General features: G+C 49.9%; 1 protein-coding gene across 3 annotated transcripts in view; it reads left to right on the top strand.

Moving 5' to 3' along the window:
- Positions 1–12192, top strand: part of ATG9A (autophagy related 9A) — a 188155-nt gene extending 175963 nt beyond the window's left edge. For all 3 annotated transcript variants that reach the window (XM_078679150.1, XM_078679151.1, XM_078679149.1), the window contains exon 15: positions 7124–12192. In XM_078679150.1, the coding sequence (XP_078535276.1) occupies positions 7124–7129 (6 nt within the window). In that variant the 3' untranslated portion in view covers positions 7130–12192. The remainder of the gene's footprint in view (positions 1–7123) is intronic.
- Positions 12193–24787: the final 12595 nt, after the last annotated feature.

Genomic DNA, 24787 nt, shown 5'->3' with positions numbered 1-24787 from the left:
GTCTTCAACCTGGCGTTGCAAGGCTACCCAAACAGAGTGTGCTTTGTTTTGATACTGGAATATGTTTAGCGCTCGTGCACCTTTAACAAACAGCAAATTTCAGGATAAAATAATACATGAACAAAACAACGGTATCATGGTGATTGTGGTACAGAACTGGCCAAGTCTGGGGGTGGTCAGAAGAAACAATGCGAGGCTTGAGGAGGCCTCGTTACACGGTGAGCGAGAGAAGAACCCTGGTCTAATATATCTGAAAGAGGTGGAGGGCTCTTAGTCTGGGACCACACGCAAACGGGGGCAACCCCTCTGACAGATAACCCATCAATAAAGACCAGATATAGTCAAAAAAGTTTTTGTCCTCTTTCGTGGGCAGTTTCGTTTTTGCAGGGGCGTATCTTATCATTTATGGACTACTTCATTGTGTTTTGTTTTTTTAAAGCACCATGGCACATGGTTCACCCATAGCGGCCTGCGCCTTTCTTTTGTTTACTCAATTTTTTTTGTAGCATGCAGTTCCCCTAATTCACCCACTATTGAGTCCTGCTAGCGCCTCTAACTGCCATACCTTCCCAAGCGCGTCCTCTTGGTTGACTTGGATCCTGTCTCAGATCACATAGCAGTTTACAAGCGAGTCCCACCCAAGGGCTGGGAGAATTGTCCATTGTCCGGCGCCATTGCAGCCGTGCAGCTCTTAGAAGCGAACCACGCAATGCGCTGGAGCTCTTGCGGCCACCTCCGGGGTAGAGGGACATGGTAAGTTTGGCTTAATATGTTAGCTTTTGTGGGGTGTGTTGCTTACTTGTTAGTGGTGGTTAAATTGTAGGTAACCCAAAAAGTGATGTTCGCAATCAAGCATCATCGTTGTTTACATGTGTGCGAAATAATTAAGGGCACAAATATATATAGCCGTTGTTTAAATGACAGCTCCCCTCTTTTTACTTTGGCTCGTGTACTCCCCATGCTACGCAGACGCCACTCATCTGTTCGCCACACAGCCCTTGGACACATACACATTGTGAAGCCTCCTCTGGCCGGCCCTTTCTCATCGGCATACCACAAAAAACCTTCAGCTTTATCTACTTCCTACACACCTTCTTACAGCTATCTGCATCGTCTGCACAGTCACCTTCGGCCTGGAGACTCCCACCCACACACCACATATCCCTTTGATCCTTCTGCACTGCACCCAGCCATCTGGATCATGTGCACCCCACACAACCACTGTTCCAAACCTCTACACACCACACACATCCCTTTGACCATCTGAAAACATGACCCAAGTGTCACAATAAAAACAAGCATTTGCAATGCAATAGGTCTCGCATTTACGCGTTTGAGCTATTGACATTACAAATAACAATGCCTTTTATTTTTGTTTTTGTTTTAAAAACATAAATAAAAGTCATTGTCATTTACAAGCCCAATAGCATAAACTCGCGTAACTGCGAGACCTATTGCATTGCAAATGCTTGTTATGTATTGAGGACCGTATGATACCGATGCCTATATTGTATTGATGATTGTATATTGAATTAATGCTGACATTACTATCCTTTAAATTGCACTTGGTTGAATTTGTTTTTATGATGAAATATATGTATGTGCTTTAATGATTTATTTATTTAATCGAATAAAGCTTGTTTCGGCAATCACAAAGAACCAACGGCGGACTCCAGTAGCCGCACCTCTTAGCTGGGTTCCCTTGTTAGTTTGTAACAGTATAATAGGAGTTGGTGTGCACACCACGAGGCCAGGTTCAACACTGGGCTTCTATGGGAATTCACAAGTGCATATTATCAAGCTCATTATCGCCGCTTTAGCAGTAGTTTCCTGTCGATAAAAGCGGCGAAAATGTATCGCCCATGCTTGATAATATGGCCCTATGGTTTTTGATTAATCAGTTGTGGAATAGACCAATTAGCCACGTGAGGCCCAAGATCAGTGTTAGTGGAGGTGAAGTCACATGTCAATCGGTGACTCCACGTACAGCGAGAACCTCCTTGATAACGGCCCGGTATAACCTGGAGCAGTAAAAGTGGATAGCTCCTTCCTTGTATCACCTCATGGCAGTGTGAAAGCTTGTTTTGAAATGGACGCCATAGTGTTCCAAACTTTGAGCGGTTCTCTCACTAACCTGCATCCGATGCCAGCATTTACGCAGTATCACTTGCTTGCCCCGTTGTTTCCTTTCATGATCCAGCACTTGCCAATTTGAGCTTGCTGAACCTCATAGCCTCTTAAGAATACATAAACTACATGGTGCGACGTGGTGTACAACTGGCAGAGTGTAGCTTGATACAGCATGGCATCATTGACATCTGAGGCACGATGGAGCTTCATGGCATCTGTAAATGCACGCCTGGCCTCCTGGATGGCAAGTGTGAAGTCCGGGTACAGCAAGGGTTGGGCACCCCTGCTGTCCAGCAAGTTTAGTGCGTTGTCTCTAGCTTTGGTTCCACGCACCTCCTTAAGGCAGTGTGGCTCAAGGGTGCTCTCTCTCCATGCTGGTGCACTTCCGGCTGTTGTGTCCTGCTGGACACAGTCTAGTGTTTTACCAGCCACTCCCACGAGGGCTGGCCCATACACCCACCCCCATCAAACACATGCGTCACCGGTCTGGTGACCCTGCCAACAAAGGAGCCCGAGTGCACGTGACCCGTTCTAAGCACATACACCCTGTGTCTGCGTCTATCATTTCAAAGAATGTGGGGTAAGACCCACAACTTTACACCGGCATCAAAGGTACCACAGTCTGACAACGCAGCCCCACTAGCATGTGCCCGCTGCTCACACCCACTGCGCACGGGCAGTCCAGGGGTCAGACAGGCGGCCAGCCCTGCCCTTCAGAAACTCCCTACAATTCAAGGTTTTTCCCAACAGCTACTTCCGTACATTCAAATGCCTTTCTCTGGAGCTTCAAGTGCAATACTGCCCCCCTTTCAGATTTCATGCTATCTATCACCCGCCTGGTGACTGCGCCTTCTTGGAGGAATTCATCGACTTCGCCAGTGACCAATACGCTCAAAGTGACAGACAGATTTTTCTGGGAGACTTTAATCTTTGCTGGGGCTCTTTGGAAGACTGAGCTGCCAAAAGGCTTTCCACTTTTCTCTCAATATATGATCTTATCCAACACACTCTAAGCAACACACTCTAAGCACTCTATATCCAAAGCAGATTTGCTAACTACTGCTGACCCTATTCAAGTAGACTGGTCCGACCACATCCTCAACCCCTTCTCTCTGCACCTATCTCACCCTATAACTCTTGGCCACCTAAAAGGACTAAAAGGAAAACAATCTTCTCGACAAATTCCAATCTGGTTTCATGTAAGACTACAGCACTGAAACAGCCCTGCTGCAAGTGATCGATGTTGCCATGTGAGTATTTGACTCGGGAGAGTCTTGTCTTCTGATCCTTCTAGACCTTTCTGCAGCCTTTGACACTGTTAATCACAACACTCTCCTACACACTTTAAACAGAGAATGGGCTTGGAAGGCACAGTGTTTAAATGGTTTGCTTCATTCCTCTCGGACAGATTTCAAGTGATTAAAATAGCTAACAGCCTTTTGTCTTCACTGGCGGTAGGTCAAGGCTTCCCTCAAGGATCTATACTCGCACCCACTGTGTTCAATCTTTACTTAGAACCATTGGGAAATTTGGGATCCTTTACCACCTCTGTGCTGATGACACTCAAATCTACCTTAAGGTGTCTTCCGCACACGACATCTTAATCCTCAACACTACTCTCAACTCTATCCGAAACTGGATGTTATCTCATCAACTCATTCTGAATCCTTCCAAAACTTAATTCCTCCTTCTCTCTACCTCACTTTTTTCCTCCTCCTGTTCAATCGTGGCTGGATACGCTGAATTTACTTAACAACAAACCTATTGTTGTTGACAGCGCTAAATCCCTTGGCGTCATACTTGACAAAGGGCTCAATCTACACTCCCTCTTCAACTCCATTGCAAGGAATGCAAGTTACCAACTGCGCCTTCTCTGGGGGATTCAACGTTTCTTTCCAAAGCATGACCTAAAAACCTTGGTCCAATCTCTGGTTCTCTCTGGATTGGACTATTGCAATTGTCTCCTTGCTGGCCTCCCAAATCCCACCTTTCCCCTCTTAAATCCATACTCCATTCAGCAGCTTGTTTTTTTTTATGGGGCCAAAAGAAGTGATCACCTCTCGCCCATACTGTTCTCCCTTCGATGGCTTCCCATCACAGCTAGGTCAATCTACAAGACCGCCTGTATCACCCACAAAGCCTCGCACACTTCCTCCCCTCGATACCTGGCGAATAAACTTTAAATCTCTGGAGGCTCTAGACCTTCACGTAATGCTGAAAATGTACTGCTCGAGCGCCCCCCCGCCCCACCTTCAAAAGGGAAAGATCGATGGCTCAATCCTTCTCAGGCAACGCGGTGAGAATCTGTAACTCGCTTCCTCCATCACTCCGTGCCACCACCTCCACCCGGACCTTCAAAACTGACCTCAAATCTCTTCTCTTCCAAAGACACTTCCAGAATTAATACAATGTTGTAAATATGTATTCTATGCCTGGACTAACCTTATTCTTGTGTGTTTTTTTTGTGTGTGTGATTGTTTTTACTTCTTCAACTATTCAGTTTGTATCTGTAATGTGTAAGTATGTAAATCTCCTCATGTAACATACTTGGTTCTATTGGGTAAAGTCTGCGCTATATAAAAGTGCATTAAATAAATATATTACAGCCTGCCAGCCACAAATACAAGCCCGCCCTGCTCGCAGATCGTGCCCTGCTGGCGCCGCAGCCAGCCTGCCGGTATATCATAAGCCCGATTCGAACCAGGCAGGCACAGTGGATTTAAAGTTTTAGGGATTAAACATGCACGATTTGACAGATGTTTTTGGGTGATTGACAGCCGGGGACTGGAGCTCCCAGATAAGGCAGCCAACATGGTTGGCAGTCAGCCACGCGTGTCTACATGCTTCCTCGCTGCCTGGAAATACAGAGACCTGGATAATCTGAAACTAATTTAAAAGATTTCAGTGTTGGTAATTTGCAAATTTTGAAAATTCTGCAGGAAACTAAGACATCTATGTTGTCTGCTGCTTTCTTTGAACTGTCCCTGGTAATGAAGAACTCGTTATCCGGGGCGCATGGCAGACAGACACTCACGCTTGCATTATTTGTTTGAGAGTAGTGCTTAATTTGTAAATGGATAAGTGCTGGTGCCCAAGCTCTGCTCAGACGCCCCCTGCCGATGGAATTAAATGTCGGCGGGCTGAATTCCATGGCAGCGCAGTCTTGAATCCGCCTTTAATCGACTACCAAACACTCCCTGTCCTTCAGTCTCGCTCTTGCTTTCTTCCTTTGTGATGGTTTTTCCGTCTTTCTCTTCCTCTGTCTTTCCTCTTTGTGTGTATTTTTCTTTCTTGCTCTCAGTAATTGCCTGAAACTGAAAAATAAGTGCCTATCCGTCTTATGTACAGTTCAGGAAACAGCTGAAGACCTGGCTGTTCTCCCAGGCGTATGACTAGTTAATTCCCTACGGCTGCATCCTCCCCTTGGATTCCAGCGCCATGAAACCGCTCGGTGTACGTGCGCTCAACAAGTGCCTTTAACATAACATAACATAACATATCCTGAAAAATGAGACCCGGTGGCCCCCGCAGGCAACCACCTGCTCAAATTAAGCACTGCTAGGGAGAATAAACTGTTGCTTAACATAGATGGAGAATGTGCCACTATATTCCATAAAATTCATGAGTTGTCAAGTTTCAGGAATATGTAGGCAAGAATAATTCAATTGAAAGCAATGCCTTACAGTGTCTTTCAGAGGAAAGCTGGTGAATTCCACAGGTCCTATCCCAGCAACATGGCGTCAGTACTTGTACCATTTCACTGAATGTTAGCGCTGTAGCTGTTCAATAACACTCTTTCTAGCAAAGTCGCCTGCCAGGCGTATGTGCTAAAGGGGTGGAGTGGGGGTGATCTATTGAGAGTGATTCCAGCTCTGTTTACAAATCCTGCATCCCCTTCCTCAGAAGTATCTAAGAGTGCAGAATTGAACACCATTACCAGCAGTAAATAAAGCTGCTCTGTTGTCACACGATCAGCTGTGGAAAGGGGTCTGGGTGAGAATTTACTATTTACTGGTCTTGGCAATCTGTGCAGTCAAAGCCAAGAAGGATGGGGTAAGGTTAGCAGGACAGGTCATCATCTCCTCAACAGAAAGCTGGTGGTTGTATGAAATCACTGTACTGTTGAGAAGCCTGTGTTCAATTGATATTTACATTGATAAAGGTATGTGCAAAGTCTGCCACAGAAGTACAGAGGGAGAAGAGAACGAGCAGATCCTAGAGAGAAGCCTTTGGTGGATGAGCCATCTTGGAGCCCACTCTTGACACCTGGCTAGGCTTTTTGCTTATCACCCAAGCTGAGCACCTTGAAGGGAAGTTCCAAGTCGCAGTCTGTGTGTTACTGCAGGGCAAGCTCAGCAGCTTCGCATTCTGTGGCCCGGGTGGGGCAAACAAGGAGGCATTCCCCCACTAATGCAGAAACAACAATTGATGGACAGAATGCAAAACAATGTCATACATTCACCCCAGGTCCATCACCTGTTGTTTTGCATTTGTCACCCGAGTGGGCTGGGGATGCTCAGACGTGAGTCCCAGGCTCTCCACACCACTGGAGTCAAGCTATCCAGGCTGAAGAGGGCTGAAAGCCCGAAACCGGTCCTTGGATGCTTGATTCCAGTCCAGGGAGGACCTGGCTTAGCAGTTCGGGCTGGACTGTTCCCATGGGGCACAGGGTCAAGACTGATTTGCATATAGCTGGGTTCAAACTGGAAAGGCATGGTGAGCAAAAAAACGATGGATTTAGGCCCAGATCTCTGTACTGGGGTGAATTCTGTCCATCACCTGTTGTTTTGCATTTGATTCCCCCACTAAACAGTGTCTCCCTACTTTGTACCCCCTCAGTTTAGGAAGGTGGGCATAATGCCTGTCTGGAAAGCTTCAAGTTGTAAATTAGGGGCGTGTTGATTGCAGCGTTCTATTGCAATGTGCCTTTGGTGTTAGATATTACACACTTCTCTGTACAAACTGTAAACTCTGCTCTCTTACCTTTGTCCAGGTGTAGTGTTGGTGGAGAGGAGTGCTCCAGGATCTCGGCCTTGCGACCGGCGACAGCAGAAGTGTTCCTGAGGATGTAGAACATGCTGAGCACTCCTGCATGGGGCGAGCCCATCACACCTCATTATCCATGTACTGCACTGAAGGGACCAAAGACACAAAGCACATTCAGACCCCAGCTCCTCATGGATCTGACGAAGCACCCCTTGGTGTGCGCAGGAAGGACATACGTGCATGGGTGTGTAGTGCCCATCTGTTTCTGCACACATGTCAAATGTATGTGCACGTGGTTCCAGTTTCCAGAGCAGACGGGGGAGTTTTTGGGATACTTGGGGGAGGGGAGGCAGAGGAAGGAGGATCCTTTAAGATGGGGAATAATTTAGCACTATGTGACTAGGTTCATGCCCTGGAGTTCTATGAGATGTGATACCTCGTCTGTAGTATATTGTTGCGTGCGGGATACAATCTAGATTTACTTTTTATGACTTTGTGTTCAAATGCACTCTGCCAAAATACCAGAAGCCAGAAGCAGGTTTCAGTCATGGATGGCACGGTAAATGTTTGAGGTTCCATGGGAGATGTTTGAGGTTCCATGGGAGATGTTTGAGGTTGCATATACATGTTTGAGGTTGCATGGAGATGTGTGTGTTGCATGGAGATGTTTGAGGTTGCATGGAAATGTTTGAGGTTGTATTGAGATGTTTGAGGTTGCACGGGAGATGTTTGAGGTTGCATTGAGATGTTTGAGGTTGCATTGAGATGTTTGAGGTTGCATGAAGATGTTTGAGGTTGCATGGGAGATGTTTGAGGTTGCATGAAAGTGTTTGAGGTTGCATGGGAGATGTTTGAGGTTGCATGAAGATGTTTGAGGTTGCATGAAGATGTTTGAGGTTGCATGGGAGATGTTTGAGGTTGCATCGGAGATGTTTGAGTTTGCATAGAGATGTTTCAGGTTGCATGGATGATTTTTTCGGTTGCATGGAGATGTTTGACCAGGATCAATCCAAGGCTGCATTGGCAGGCTGTTGAACAATTTTGCGATTGTGGCGTCTGAGACACGGGTGTTTGGACATGGCTAGGTGTAGAGAAGCAAAACGATTGGTCAGTTCCATGCCTGAAGAGCACAGTTTGGCAATATTTGTACTATTCTGGTTTTGAAGATTGGATGGATACTTTGTGAATAAGTGCAATCCCAAGGAACAGACATCATGGGTGGTGTTATACCAGGACTAGTGATGAGAACCAAATGTCTGGTGTTGTTGAAGCAGCTGTACTGGGAAGAGGGTTGGCCCGCATTACCGGCAAAATGACTGCATTTATACAAGTCTAGACCATGGACGTGAGAAGCATGGGTGACGCATGAACAGGCCCGCGTCTCATCAGTGAGTGATATTTACATTTTAACAGGTGCAGCCGTAGGAAGAATTGGGAATACTGAGATTTTAACAGGTCTGGTTCCTGAAGAGGCATTTATGGTGTTTCAACATGTTCATTCATCAGGAGCCGGTGGAGTGGATGACATGTTGTCGGGGCCTTTCTGGGGTGGGTGGCACAGACAGCGTTTGATAGATACGTTACCGGAAGATTGGAATGAGACACAGTTCTGAGGAGTGAGCTGCATAGGAAGCTTTCAAGCGCATGCCGTGTGGAAGGGGCCGCAGAAATGCCCCTTGAATAGTTCCAGGTCGCGAGATAAATCAGCGTTATCAACATTTCAAGAGGGCTACTACTGTGGAGCTGGCAGTGATGGGACCGGTAGTACAGGAGTTGGTTTGACAAGTTGGCAGCTTTGGCAGTGTTTGAAATGCTCACAGGATCCTGGCAGTACTGATGGCATTAGAAGAGATGTAGTCCTGAAGAGCCAGAGGCTTGGGCAGCCAAGCTTGAACAGAGAGTGGTGTGGACAGCATTGTAACAGGATCAGCCCTGATGGCGTCAACTAACGTTGAACTGACGTGGATCCTAGGGGATGGCAGGATGGACATTGCTTGAGCAGAACACGTCTGTTCTGTGGGAGTGGATGGCATGGGTGGAGGCTGAAAGTTATTAGGTCCAGAGCTCTTTAAGACATGTTTGCACCATGAGGAAGGACGTCATCTAAGACATTCAACCTTATTTAGTCCTGAGTAAGTGCTCCATCTGCAACCTCTAAATTGGACTAAATCCTGGCGCGCTACTAGTGTAGACAAAAAAATCAATTCCTCCATCCTGGGCCAAGTGTGGTGTTGGCAATCTTTAATAGGTTTGGGTCAGACAGTGAATTGAATAGAGCAACTCTAGAGTGTTCACGGGCGTTCAGCATTAAAAATGGTTGAACTAGTCTTGTCACGGGGAGAGCATTGCATGAAAGGGGAGCTTGAATGGGCCGGGTCTGGGGTGGCGCAAGTGATGTTCAAACGAGTCTAGCCCTTAGCTACGGCAGCACAAGCAATCTTGAAACAAGTTTAGATGATAGCTTTGGGTAGCCTGGCCAAGATTTGAACAGGTGTATTCTGGGGAAGGAGAGCCTAAGCCACGTTTAAATGTGTCTGCTAGATCTTCATGTCATATCATAGAATGGTGTGTGTGCATGTGTAAACCTGCGTACGTGCACGTAACTGACCCCTACGGCACTAGGGATTCTGTGTGCCAAATACTTATCAGCTCTTTAGGTGTAAGCAGAGGCTTGAATACATCATCTGGTTGCACCTGGAGTTTCCACCGGTGTCCTTGCTGTGATGGAGAAGGTACAACCGTTGGCAGATCAGGATTTCCATGACCCTCAACTCTGGCCTCCAGATAACCTGGATTGTGCATCTGTGACCTGGAGGTCTTCCCTCTTCAACTGTTTCTGGTTGTGTCTTATTCCTGGACAGTTCTTCGTGCTCGACTTGTGGGGACATTGTAAAGGAGAGATATGTAGAGGTTACTGTTTTCGTGAAGCTACAGACGGAATCTCCGTTCACTGAGTTAACCATATCACTAGCGCCCCTGGAAACTCGCTCCTCAGGGCCTTCGATATGCACCAGACACAGATTTCCATCCCGAGGGCAGGGAGTGAGCATTTGGGAGAGTTTGGGGATAAGGGCAGCAGACACCGCTCCACCTATGGTCATAAAAGGACAAGACTCTCTCAGGGCGTCAGTCTTATCATTCTGGTTTTTGTATATTTACCACTGCTTCTTCGGATTCACAACCGGAAGATACTCGTTCTCATATTATCAAGATTTAGAAGATGTTCCTAAACCACATCTCCCTTGTCGCACATCAGGCCGGATGGAGGACAGCTGTGGACACAGACCCTCTCCACAGACGGCATAGGGCCACAGTTCACCAGTGGCTCTACAGCACCCAGGGCCTCTACCAGACCAAACTATTTACCACTACAAGCAAACCTGGGTGCAAACCTCCTCCTTTCCCTGTAGGGTTGTCCATTCTATGCACCTGTCTCCTTGTTCCAGTAGTCAATAGTGATCTGAATAGGCGCCTTGAATTGTTTTCCACATCACTCCTTCTTGCTTCATTCACTTAAAGTGATCTGTCCTCTTCCTGTCCTGGGACAGGATAGCCTGCATGTGTTCTGTATTGGGCCACAGTGCGGAATGAACACTTTTTATCCCATTGCTGAGCTGAAAACTTTGATTCCTGGGGAATTGGAGGCTCAGAAGGGCAAAGTCAACCAGATCACAGAACAAGAATACTGACCCACACTTTATTACTGAGCAAAAGAAAGAGTAAACTGTTTAAATAAGTTTGCTTATTGCCCTTTTGGTGATGGTATATGGCTTGCTACTAATTAAGTATAAATGTTTTCTAGTTAATTTCCATAGCACTTATTTAGCAACCAGTGAGGTTTATAGAAATATTCCAGAAAAGTGTAGTCCTTATTGATAGTGTGGCTGTGTAAACTCAACTTGGTGAACTTAAGGACCTGTCCTAGGGGTTCACAGTTCTGCAGAAGAATTTTCATTTATTTCATCTACTTTCTTTTGAGTCTGTGGTCCATTGGTCCTTTGACAAGACAGTCTGTATGGTGTTTGTCCCTCTGCCGGAACATTTTAGATGGAAATTTCCAATGGAAAGCTATTGTCCTGAAAATGTATGTATTTTAAAATATTTTTTAAACGGGTGACTTACTATTCTCTGTTCTTTTAGCCTGATTACTTTGTGTTCTTTTTTGAATTTTGTTTGCTATTCTGGTCATTCCCTCTCTTTCCTTCTGTAGCTTGCTAACAGGACCACTATTTTAAATTTTACCTGCTAAATGAAGGCAGTTTGTGTGCCAAAGAAGGCCCTGAATGGCAAGTAGTTGAAAATGATATTTCAAAAATTTGCAGATCTTTGTTTTCAGTGGATACCCCACCAGGCAAGGTAGTGAGTTTGAGGATAGTTAGGCTCAACGGCTTACAGTGGTGAGCCGTAGAGCCTGCGACAACTCTGTAGGCAAAGTTCATCATCGCAAAGTTTCATTTGCAAGAAGAGTTGCACTGTCTAACTCTTGTAGGCAATTTGCTAAATGAGTATGGTGGGTGTCTTTAAAAGAGGTCCTAGTTTCTAGAAGTCTGATCTCACGCGGTTTTCAAAAATGGGAATACAAGCAGGTGACACACTTTCACTTGTGGGAAATCAGGGACTTTCATATCTATAAGTGGTGAAACAAGTGGGTAATCTCTCCAAACTTCAGGGGTTCAGAAGCTTGACCGTGCCAGGTTCGAAGGCTCATTGACCTGATTGGGCGTTTTAACTACCATGTGCCCTGGGATTTGTGCCCTCATGTTCATGATGGGAAAATCCAGTCTATGCTTCTGTGAATACATTTGGGTGAGATGTGGAATGCGGGGTGACCAATGATGTCCCTCCACAACTGGATCTGCCCCGGGACATCTTCCCTTCAGGCTCATCAGTGGTAGTATCCCCAACACAAGTCTCTGGTGACGCTAACCACACATAACCTAAGGTGTTGTGGAAGACACTTGTAGCTGAAGAAGGGAAACATTGTCATGTTTTATATAGATGTTGTAGATTCATATTGCATATTTTGTACAGCTGTATAGCCTTGAATAAAGGAGAAATGTCTCCAGTCTGTGTATATCCCTTGGACTCTGGATTCTTTGTTGTGTACAAGCTCTTGACTTTGGCAGCTTCTGTGCTTCTGGGGCTGTTGGAATTTAGAGCTATAGTGTGACAGGAGGCCTATGAACCGCCAACTTTTGGTCTACTGTACACGTTAATACTGCTGGTTTATACAAACATCATACATACACTGTGCATCTCTGAATACTTTGCGGTTACACTTATGGAAATTGCTTACTTCAATATAGAATTGACTCATTCACGTAACACTAGACAGACCTGTCTTCTTATGATTACCTTTTGGGCCACCGTGTTTTCTGGAACTTACGACCATGTATAAGTGATACACGACTCGGAGAAGTAGATTAGGGTGGATACGTGCCTCTTCTAGTCAGCACGGCTGTGCTTTATACTGACCTTTCAGAGAAATTCTGAGCCCTGATGAAGCCGATACATTCGACAAAACACGTGTTGACTACTGGGAAGAATCTGCTGTTTCACCATTGAAAATATCCACAGTAAAAGAACTTTAGAGTCCAAATTTGGAACATCAAAACCTTTTGTGTGGAGTTGCTAACACTCATGAGCTGATTATTGATAACACAACATTGTGTATACTTGTATATAAATCGTACATATAGTGTGTGCCACAGGGGTTCGTATGACCATGTGGCAGTTCATGCCCATAGGCTGTCTTTTCGTATAAATGCTTATTTTTATGATGTGATAGAAGTATGCTGTTGTTGTCCTAAAAGGAAGAAGGATAGTAGTTTCCTCACAGACCACCTGATTGACACCCCAGGGATCCAGGGTACACTGCCCTCCAATGTTCCTGCTGCACCCACTCATCCTGTTGATGACTATTGCTGGGACCACTGTCTGTCCCCAAGGTATGCTGCCCTACTGCCAACAACATACCAGCTGCACGCAGGCTCCATGTTGATGTCTTTTGCATGCAGCGCTGTCTGTCACCCCTGATACGCTGCCCTGCTGCCCACCAACGTACCCGCTGCAACCACACATCCTGCTGCTGTCTGTTACCCAAAGTATGCTGCCCACCAATGTACCTGCTGCACCCATGTGTCCAGTTGATGTCTAGTGCTTGGACTGCTATCTGTCCTCTACGGTACGCTGCCTTTAACAAGCCTCATACCTACTATACTGCGAACAAGTTTGTGGCTAATCCAAATAAAACTAAAGAGATGACTTTTGGCAGCTATAAGAACTAGAGAACTCTGGGCAATCAATAGATCTCTCAAACAGCGAGGCATCATTATCTTAGTGTCTGGTTTATGGATGCAGGATAACCAAATTTACATCTGAATCACATTTGTAGGAAGGCCCAGGCAGTCACATTTACCTTCTGTAGATGATACCATCAGCTGTATACTCCTTCCGCGAAGGCCATCTTGCGAGTCACACAGGCAAAGCTGTTACCCAACCTTTCCTGGGCTTATCATTCCATCTTCCAAAATACACTCACTGCTCGCTGCTTCAACTGGAGTTTGGCCTGAGTGGGCAAAATCTTGAATGTAAGACCCTCTTCGTTAAGTACTACTATGCCATACAACAAGCTAAACCAGATACCTTAAAAAAGGTACTTCAAGTAAGCTAAACCAGATACCTTAAAAAATGCCCTTCAAGTGATTTTACCGCCTCGACCTATCCATGGTCTTTATATTTCAGGAAGGCGTTTCTGAATCTAGACGTTAAGACTGAATACGCTGATGATCCTTATTGTTCCTGTCTCCAGTATAATGGCAATCTTGAGGAAACAGGTTGCACACGTCTCGAGGAAGCACGACTTGGCAACTGTACATACCATCACATATGCAGCCCCAATTATAAAATCGTATGGGGAAATAAGATTGCAACCACTCTTAAAGTCAACACTAAGTAAGGAGACCAGGCACAGAATCCTTAGAGCTTGATCCATGGTCCTTCCAATCAACGAGTTTCAGCCAGTGTGGGCAGTCCGGCAGTAGGCCTTGCAGATACTGCAAGTATAGAAAAGTCTCTGATTCATCTGCTATGCTGTTGCCTAAAATTGTTAACTGCAATCAGTCAATCAATCAATCAGGACATTTGTTAATCGCGCTATATACCCGTGCGGGTCTCAAGGCACTGGGGGAGTGGGAGGGAAGGGGTGCTGCTACTGATCGAAGAGCCAGGTCTTGAGAAGTCTTCTGAAGGCCAAGAGGTCTTGGGTCTGCTGTAAGTTGGTGGGGAGGGTGTTCCAGGTCTTGGCGGCGAGGTGGGAGAAGGATCTGCCACCGGCGGTTGTTCTTCGGATGCGCGGGACTGTGGCGAGGGCGGGGCCGGCGTTGTGGAGGGCCTTGTGTGCGTGGATGAGGAGCTTGAAGGTAATCCTTTTGTTGACGGGGAGCCAGTGTAGGTCTCTCAGGTGCGGTGTAATGTGGCTGCAGCGGGGGATGTTGAGGATCAGTCATGCCGAGGCGTTCTGGATGCGTTGCAGCCGTCTCAGGAGCTTGTTTGATGTTCCTGCGTACAGGGCGTTTCCGTAGTCCAGCCTACTGGAGACGAGGGCCTGGGTGACTGTTCTTCTTGTTTCGGTGGGGATCCACTTGAAATAAAGCGATACAAAAGGGGATGATGGACGGAGCGTTTCAACAAATCAAACACTCACCCCCAGTCAACTGATCTGGGTTTAATCCATCACCATTCTTTAGTTCACTCAGCCACCCCAGTTCAGACATGGTTATATGCAAATCAGTCTGACCCTGTGCCTTATGGGAACAGTCCAGCCCGAACTGCCAAGCCATGTCTTCCCTGGACCGGAAACAAGCATCCTGGGACCGGTTTCGGATTCATAATCCTCATCAGCCAGGCTATCTTGAATCCAGTGGCCAAGTGAACAAGGGACTCACGTCTGAGCATACCCTGCCACACTTAGGGCGAACAAAGCGATACAAAAGGGGATGATGGACAGAGCGTTTCAACAAATCAAACACTCACCCCCAGTCAACTGATCTGGGTTTAATCCATCACCATTCTTTAGTTCACTCAGCCACCCCAGTTCAGACATGGCTATATGCAAATCAGTCTGACCCTGTGCCTTATGGGAACAGTCCAGCCCGAACTGCCAAGCCATGTCTTCCCTGGACCGGAAACAAGCATCCTGGGACCGGTTTCGGATTCATAATCCTCATCAGCCAGGCTATCTTGAATCCAGTGGCCAAGTGAACAAGGGACTCACGTCTGAGCATACCCTGCCACCAGGATGCTTGTTTCCGGTCCATGGAAGACATGGCTTGGCAGTTCGGGCTGGACTGTTCCCACGAGGCACAGGGTCAGACTGATTTGCATATAGCCATGTCTGAAATGGGGTGGCTGAGTGGGCTAAAGAATGGTGATGGATTAAACCCAGATCAATTGACTGGGGGTGAGTGTTTGATTTGCTCAAACGCTCCGTCCATCATCCCCTTTTGTATCGCTTTGTTCGCCCTAAGTGTGGCAGGGTATGCTCAGACGTGAGTCCCTTGCTCACTTGGCCACTGGATGCAAGATAGCCTGGCTGATGAGGATTATGAATCCGAAACCGGTCCCAGGATGCTTGTTTCCGGTCCATGGAAGACATGGCTTGGCAGTTCGGGCTGGACTGTTCCCACGAGGCACAGGGTCAGACTGATTTGCATATAGCCATGTCTGAAATGGGGTGGCTGAGTGGGCTAAAGAATGGTGATGGATTAAACCCAGATCAATTGACTGGGGGTGAGTGTTTGATTTGCTCAAACGCTCCGTCCATCATCCCCTTTTGTATCGCTTTGTTCGCCCTAAGTGTGGCAGGGTATGCTCAGACGTGAGTCCCTTGCTCACTTGGCCACTGGATGCAAGATAGCCTGGCTGATGAGGATTATGAATCCGAAACCGGTCCCAGGATGCTTGTTTCCGGTCCATGGAAGACATGGCTTGGCAGTTCGGGCTGGACTGTTCCCACGAGGCACAGGGTCAGACTGATTTGCATATAGCCATGTCTGAAATGGGGTGGCTGAGTGGGCTAAAGAATGGTGATGGATTAAACCCAGATCAATTGACTGGGGGTGAGTGTTTGATTTGCTCAAACGCTCCGTCCATCATCCCTGTTGGAAATGGGATCCCCGGCTGGCCAGGGCTTTCGCCAAAGTCAGTCAGAGACCACCACACCCAAGTCAGGGCAAGGGAGTTACACGCCAAGATAACCCCTGCTCACCCTCTAGGTAACGTGGCGCGAGCAGCAAGGCTAAACTTGGAGGCGATGTAAGTTAAGTATTTGCGCACGCACCCCAGCAACAACAACCAAAGGCCCACCACAAAGGAGACTCCACACAAGGTTATATAAAAATAGCCTTTGTATTATAATAAATATACATCAGATAAAACACACATCTTGTTACACTGTGCCAACAGGCACGCGCAGAATTTACAAGGGATATTGTACAGGACAGGGCCACTTGGACCACTGTCAGGGGTAACAGCACTTTTAGAACTTTGTAGAAATAAAAATCACTGTAGCACACAATATAAAAATAGCGCACACAACCAGTAATCACTGGTAACAGGACCTCACTAGCACCACCTGTACTAGGGAGAAAACAACCACCTACATATCACAATACCTGTAGGGGTGTAAGAACATAACACATGATGCAATGCATAACATTCATTCAGAGTGTAAGAAGGGAAACCACATGATGCATCACAATACATTCAGAGGTGTAAAAGCACACAATTGCGCCAAACTCAGATAAGTCACCACCTGTGACTGTCCCTAGGCCAACTGGCCTCTCTAGGGCTAGGACGCCCTGTGTCCCAAAAGTCAGGGGGCCTAAACGTAGCAGCTGCCCACGAAGTGCTGGGCAGCTGAATCACTGTTGGGCCACTGCTGGAGCCTCGCAGGCTTTGGCTAGATCAATGTGGGCAACAAGGGAGAGCCTCTCAGGGCTCTGGAACAATGTTGGCTGTGAGCCTCGCTGGGCTCTAAATAAATGAAGGCACTAAAGAGCCTTTCTGGTCTCTAAAAGACGCTGTGGGCGGGGAGCCTCTCCTGGGCTCTGAAAGCAAGATGTGCCCCTTGAGCCTCTCAGGGCTCTGCAACAAGCGATCTGGCACCTGGAAGCCTCGTGGCTTCCACAGAACAAATGGGGGGCGTTGGAGTCCCTCACGGGGGACTCTGCATCCAAGAAAAATGCCCCCAGAGCCTCGTGGCTCTACACAAAGAACTGACCTCGAGCCTCTCTGGGCTCAATGAATGGATTGCCCCCAGGAGCCTCGGGGCTCCTCACCACTGTTGCGGGCAGCGGGGCCCCTCACAGGGGACCCTCCAACACGTGGGGCGCTTTGGTTTGGAGTCCCCTCCCCTGGGGGACTCGAGATGCCTGCAATGCCCCACTCTGAAAACTAGCGCGAGCTCGCGCTACCGGGAAGGGGGGGGGGCGGACACCGACAATGTGTCCCGGCGCCCCTCCCTTTCTGTCACTGCCCCACTCACCGGCTCGGTCTGCGGAGGTCCGGGGTTCTCCTCACAGTCGGCGGAGACTCTGCAGGCGGCGGCTGGGGCTGGAAGACTCTCGTCCCGGGGCTCTCCTCTCCACTCGGGGAGCCTCGGGGACCCGGCCGGCAGCTTCTCCCTTCCCGGCTCGGCTGCGGAGGCGGGACTTCCGCTCGGCCTCCCCTGGGCCGCGCTGTGATTGGTCGGGCCCACAACCACTTCCGGGTCGCCGCGGGCAGCGCGGCGGCTCGCTTCTCAGGCAGGCAAGCGGGCTCCCATGATCCGAGGAGTGGGCTCCCTCGTGAATCAAATAAATCACGGACCTGGGCAATGCCGGGTGGGCACCGGCCTCCTAATCAAATATAAAGCGAGGTAGGCACTCGCTATGCACCGCAATTTCGTGCTGATGCCGGGTGGGCACCGGCTGGGCTCTCATAGCGCTAGCAGCGCTAGCATCCAAGAAAAGGCGCTCCCAAGCGCCACCGGGCCAAATAAAGCGCTCTCAAGCGCTAGCCAAGGGATTCCAGCGCTCCCCAGCGCTGAAGGGCAGAGAGCAGCGCTCTCAGTGCTGTAGGCACAGCACAAGCTCCAGCAGGGGCTGGAGGCAGGCAGGGGGGGCAAGGCTGGGCCAGAGCCAGCACACTGGGTCTCCAGGCAGGGAGACACCCCAAGTGGCGGTCCTCCTGGCCCCAGCAGCAGCAACAGCCCCCTCTGGCAGGATCCAAAAGCAGGACATTTTCCAAGGGGACACAGCCCCTTCTTATACTATCAAATCCTTTGTTTCAAGGTGCAGGGTGGGGGGAAACCAGTTGCAGCTGGCTCTGGAGCACTCTTGATGGCCCAACCTCCCATTTCTTTCACTGGGGCTCTGGAGCACTCTTGATGGCCCAACCTCCCATTTCTTTCACTGGGGAGGCTAGGGTCGTTAGACACACCACAGGGGGGCGGAGCCAGCATTGTGTGGGGAAAACCCAGCCCATCCAGGACACAGGTACACTCCTCCCACACATCACTCATGCTAATCTCCCACTCACCACCGGGCAGACCCATCCAGACTTCCTGGAGCCTGGCATGCCAGCCAGCTCCAGCCAATCACGCTCCAGCACCCTCACTGCACACATATCTCAATGTCCAGAAGTAGCACTTCCCTTCTAGACACATACATGCCGCAGACACCATCTCGCAGCATTCACTCTCACGAGTTTACACATTTTAAACTCGAGCCTGCACTCCCCACGCATCAGGAACTACCAGGGACACACACATTCCCCATGCATTCCTATGGGAGGGCAGGCCAGCCATACTACACGCACGCACTTTCACTCTGGGACCCAGGGAAAAGTGCGCAGAGACCCAAAAATCACTAACACAGGGTCACCAATAAAAGCAAAAGGTTTAGGGGTGAACCTGCCCTGCGGGCCAAGTCCAACACAACCCCCTTCCAGCCAAAACGCAGGGGAGAACAATCACCACCGTGACGGACTTCCCTGCTTGGGGCGATAGAACACGGACGCAGGCCCGCCACTGCCGGGACACCCTCCTGTTCTATGCCACGGTGAACCCCTATGGTTCCTTCTAAAGCTACTGTAAGGACCCACTGGGCTACCCCACTGGTACTCCTCAGCTGTCCGCGGCCAGGACCAGGCCCCAGGCCACCCAGGTGCCACTGGTTCCTGCCTACTCACGAAGTGGGGGGTAGTAACCCCAGGCCCATAGTAGCCACTCTCCACTCTTCCTGTCTGCCAGACAGGGCTAGACTGCCACTGGTTCTCCAGCCTAGGGTCTACAACCTCAGGCGGACCAGGAGTCTCAGGGAAGGCTCTCCTCCCCTTACCTCTTCTTTTAGGGTTCCTCCTCCCCGTGCGAGGGGGACACCTAGAACGCCATTCCAACCCAGGGTTTAACCCCTCAGGCTGCACCGGGGTCAGAGGTGGGCTCTCTCACCCTCTGCACCCCCTTCCAGAGGCCTGCCCTCTCCCAACTGGAGAAGTTCCTCTGGAAGAAGAACCGGTCAGGACACTGTTTACAGTCGTCCTACCCTTCAGGTCAGGCTGACCCTGAACATGGCCTTCCAACCTCTGGTCTAAAACCTTCGGTGGAACAATTGCCTAGCACTCCAGGACTTCTGGGGACTCACACACAATCCCCCTGAGGCCAACAAATGACACATCTGTTGTGTGACTGTCTGTCTGGCGCAGATCTCCCGCCCTCTGTCCACCTGACAGTGCGTGACGATCCCCCAGACCAGAAGTGGCACCACCCGGGTCCCTCCAAGAAGATCTAGCCCAACTGGCTAGTCTCTGGTCCACTGGTGCATCCACTGGGAAACTCATCCCCCAATCACTCCTCACTTCGGACTTCTGTGCCCTCCCAACTGGAGCGACACTGCCGGACTCTAGAACCACAGGAGCTCTGTTTACAGACGCTCCAGGTCCTCTACTCACTGGGCGATTCTCCTCAAATGGGCTAACAGGACAGCCTAGGTCCCCAACCTGGTGTTCCCTCAAGAAACCACCCAGGTTCTGAGACAGGGCTTCGGGCCTCTGGGGGCTCTCAGCCACCCACTGACTCCTGCTCCACTGAGCCAGGTAGTCAGCCCCTCCACCCTTCTCACTATACTGGGACCTAGCTGGGCTACACTGAGCCTCTTCCACCACGCTGGGCTGGAAGATCCCTGAACCACTACTTTTGGAGTCACTCACCAATGACTCTAGAGAACCTCTGGTCCCTTCCCAGCGGTCTGCTTCCTCTGCCAGCTCATAAGGATCAAAGCATTCCAACCTCAACAGGTACTGGCGCAACTCTGGACACAAAATACTGAGGAACTGCTCTTTGAGAACCATGTAGATCACTCCAAGCCACTCCTGTTGCGGGTTAACCTCTAACCAATCCATCAGTGCACTAATACAGTCATCCACATAATTTACCCAGACCCGGTGAGACGGCTTCCTCCTACTGTTCCTGAATGTCAACCTATATTCCTCCTCTTGGGAAACAGGTACCATACTCGGGGCACTGGGAGTGGGACTTCCTATACTGGAATCTAAATAGCTGCCACCACTGGACTCAACCCTCCCTGGGGGATCCAGAAAATTATGACTGCAGTCAGGGGATAACCTACACTCTAGGGCTATCTTCTCCCTGGCCAAGGCCCTCTCAGCCTCTGCAATCCGCTCATTCACACCCAGCTGCGCCATCTCTCTGGCATACTCTAACCGGAGTTTCTCCATGGCCAGCTGGTGTTCCCTCTCTTCTCTCCTATCCAACCACTCCTCTGGGGACAGGGAAAGGGATGGGGTGCTACATCTGACACTGGACCCAGCAAGGGACTCCCTATCTAGGGGGTACTCGCTCTCTGCTGGCGCCCATCCACTGTCAAACTCACTCTCCACATCAGACACTTCAGGGCTCCCCTCAGACCCACCACCCTCATGGTGTGCGGTCCGGGCCCTCTCCCTCTCACTGTGCTCACGCTCCCAGTCACTCTTCTGCCACAGGATCATGTTATCCCTAAGCTTGGACTGGGTGTCTGACTCACTCACAGGGATGTCTCTCTCCTTACATAACCGTACCAACTCATGCACACTGTACTTAAACAGGCCACAGAGGTTAAAAGGAGATTCCATCTTGACAGGATGCTCAAAGACACGTGCAACACAAGGGACCTAGCAATCTGAAGTAAGAGTACACAATTCCAAAATTTCAACACTCTCCTTATCAAAGAGAACTCATACTCATGCGTCCAGGAAAACACACCATTCATCCACACACACCCTCCCCTCGGATCGGTAAGGCAGTTTCTACCACCCCTGACTTCTCAACCTGACCAAAAGCGACACAGGTACCAAACTCTGGAAGCAGGGCAGGGGACAAATGTACTGAACACAATTATCAAATGACACTCTTCAGGAGAAGAAACAATGGAATTTCACCAAAAACAATAATCCCCAAAAATGTGGTCATCTAAAATGCAGAGTTTTGTGGTGCAGCCAGCCGCTACTAAGGTACAAGGCAAACACAAATCCTTATCCCACCGCTTGCCGCCAATGTTGGAAATGGGATCCCCGGCTGGCCAGGGCTTTCGCCAAAGTCAGTCAGAGACCACCACACCCAAGTCAGGGCAAGGGAGTTACACGCCAAGATAACCCCTGCTCACCCTCTAGGTAACGTGGCGCGAGCAGCAAGGCTAAACTTGGAGGCGATGTAAGTTAAGTATTTGCGCACGCACCCCAGCAACAACAACCAAAGGCCCACCACAAAGGAGACTCCACACAAGGTTATATAAAAATAGCCTTTGTATTATAATAAATATACATCAGATAAAACACACATCTTGTTATACTGTGCCAACAGGCACGGGCAGAATTTACAAGGGATATTGTACAGGACAGGGCCACTTGGACCACTGTCAGGGGTAACAGCACTTTTAGAACTTTGTAGAAATAAAAATCACTGTAGCACACAATATAAAAATAGCGCACACAACCAGTAATCACTGGTAACAGGACCTCACTAGCACCACCTGTACTAGGGAGAAAACAACCACCTACATATCACAATACCTGTAGGGGTGTAAGAACATAACACATGATGCAATGCATAACATTCATTCAGAGGTGTAAGAAGGGAAACCACATGATGCATCACAATACATTCAGAGGTGTAAAAGCACACAATTGCGCCAAACTCAGATAAGTCACCACCTGTGACTGTCCCTAGGCCAACTGGCCTCTCTAGGGCTAGGACGCCCTGTGTCCCAAAAGTCAGGGGGCCTAAACGTAGCAGCTGCCCACGAAGTGCTGGGCAGCTGAATCACTGTTGGGCCACTGCTGGAGCCTCGCAGGCTTTGGCCAGAACAATGTGGGCAACAAGGGAGAGCCTCTCAGGGCTCTGGAACAATGTTGGCTGTGAGCCTCGCTGGGCTCTAAATAAATGAAGGCACTAAAGAGCCTTTCTGGTCTCTAAAAGACGCTGTGGGCGGGGAGCCTCTCCTGGGCTCTGAAAGCAAGATGTGCCCCTTGAGCCTCTCAGGGCTCTGCAACAAGCGATCTGGCACCTGGAAGCCTCGTGGCTTCCACAGAACAAATGGGGGGCGTTGGAGTCCCTCACGGGGGACTCTGCATCCAAGAAAAATGCCCCCAGAGCCTCGTGGCTCTACACAAAGAACTGACCTCGAGCCTCTCTGGGCTCAATGAATGGATTGCCCCCAGGAGCCTCGGGGCTCCTCACCACTGTTGCGGGCAGCGGGGCCCCTCACGGGGGACCCTCCAACACGTGGGGTGCTTTGGTTTGGAGTCCCCTCCCCTGGGGTACTCGAGATGCCTGCAATGCCCCACTCTGAAAACTAGCGCGAGCTCGCGCTACCGGGAAGGGGGGGGGGGGCGGACACCGACAATGTGTCCCGGCGCCCCTCCCTTTCTGTCACAGCCCCACTCACCGGCTCGGTCTGCGGAGGTCCGGGGTTCTCCTCACAGTCGGCGGAGACTCTGCAGGCGGCGGCTGGGGCTGGAAGACTCTCGTCCCGGGGCTCTCCTCTCCACTCGGGGAGCCTCGGGGACCCGGCCGGCAGCTTCTCCCTTCCCGGCTCGGCTGCGGAGGCGGGACTTCCGGTCGGCCTCCCCTGGGCCGCGCTGTGATTGGTCGGGCCCACAACCACTTCCGGGTCGCCGCGGGCAGCGCGGCGGCTCGCTTCTCAGGCAGGCAGGCGGGCTCCCATGATCCGAGGAGTGGGCTCCCTCGTGAATCAAATAAATCACGGACCTGGGCAATGCCGGGTGGGCACCGGCCTCCTAATCAAATATAAAGCGAGGTAGGCACTCGCTATGCACCGCAATTTCGGAATGATGCCGGGTGGGCACCGGCTGGGCTCTCAAAGCGCTAGCAGCGCTAGCATCCAAGAAAAGGCGCTCCCAAGCGCCACCGGGCCAAATAAAGCGCTCTCAAGCGCTAGACAAGGGATTCCAGCGCTCCCCAGCGCTGAAGGGCAGAGAGCAGCGCTCTCAGTGCTGTAGGCACAGCACAAGCTCCAGCAGGGGCTGGAGGCAGGCAGGGGGGGCAAGGCTGGGCCAGAGCCAGCACACTGGGTCTCCAGGCAGGGAGACACCCCAAGTGGCGGTCCTCCTGGCCCCAGCAGCAGCAACAGCCCCCTATGGCAGGATCCAAAAGCAGAACACCTTCATGGGGACACAGCCCCTTCTTTATACTGTAAAATCCCTTTGTCTAAGGGTGCAGGGTGGGGGAAAACCAGTTGCAGCTGGCTCTGGAGCACTCTTGATGGCCCAACCACCCATTTCTTTCACTGGGGAGGCTAGGGTCGTTAGACACACCACAGGGGGGCGGAGCCAGCATTGTGTGGGGAAAACCCAGCCCATCCAGGACACAGGTACCCTCCTCCCACACATCACTCATGCTAATCTCCCACTCACCACCGGGCAGACCCATCCAGACTTCCTGGAGCCTGGCATGCCAGCCAGCTCCAGCCAATCACGCTCCAGCACCCTCACTGCACACATATCTCAATGTCCAGAAGTAGCACTTCCCTTCTAGACACATACATGCCGCAGACACCATCTCGCAGCATTCACTCTCACGAGTTTACACATACTAAACTCGAGCCTGCACTCCCCACGCATCAGGAACTACCAGGGACACACACATTCCCCATGCATTCCTATGGGAGGGCAGGCCAGCCATACTACACGCACGCACTTTCACTCTGGGACCCAGGGAAAAGTGCGCAGAGACCCAAAAATCACTAACACAGGGTCACCAATAAAAGCTAAAAGTTTAGGGGTGAACCTGCCCTGCGGTCCAAGTCCAACAATCCCCTTTTGTATCGCTTTGTTCGCCCTAAGTGTGGCAGGGTATGCTCAGACGTGAGTCCCTTGCTCACTTGGCCACTGGATGCAAGATAGCCTGGCTGATGAGGATTATGAATCCGAAACCGGTCCCAGGATGCTTGTTTCCGGTCCATGGAAGACATGGCTTGGCAGTTCGGGCTGGACTGTTCCCACGAGGCACAGGGTCAGACTGATTTGCATATAGCCATGTCTGAAATGGGGTGGCTGAGTGGGCTAAAGAATGGTGATGGATTAAACCCAGATCAATTGACTGGGGGTGAGTGTT

This window comes from Lissotriton helveticus, chromosome 3_1 (genome assembly GCF_964261635.1).
Source record: "Lissotriton helveticus chromosome 3_1, aLisHel1.1, whole genome shotgun sequence".
In the NCBI taxonomy this organism is placed as follows: domain Eukaryota; kingdom Metazoa; phylum Chordata; class Amphibia; order Caudata; family Salamandridae; genus Lissotriton; species Lissotriton helveticus.
The sequence above is the reverse complement of the archived record's forward strand: the minus strand, read 5'-3'. Positions and strand labels throughout refer to the sequence as shown.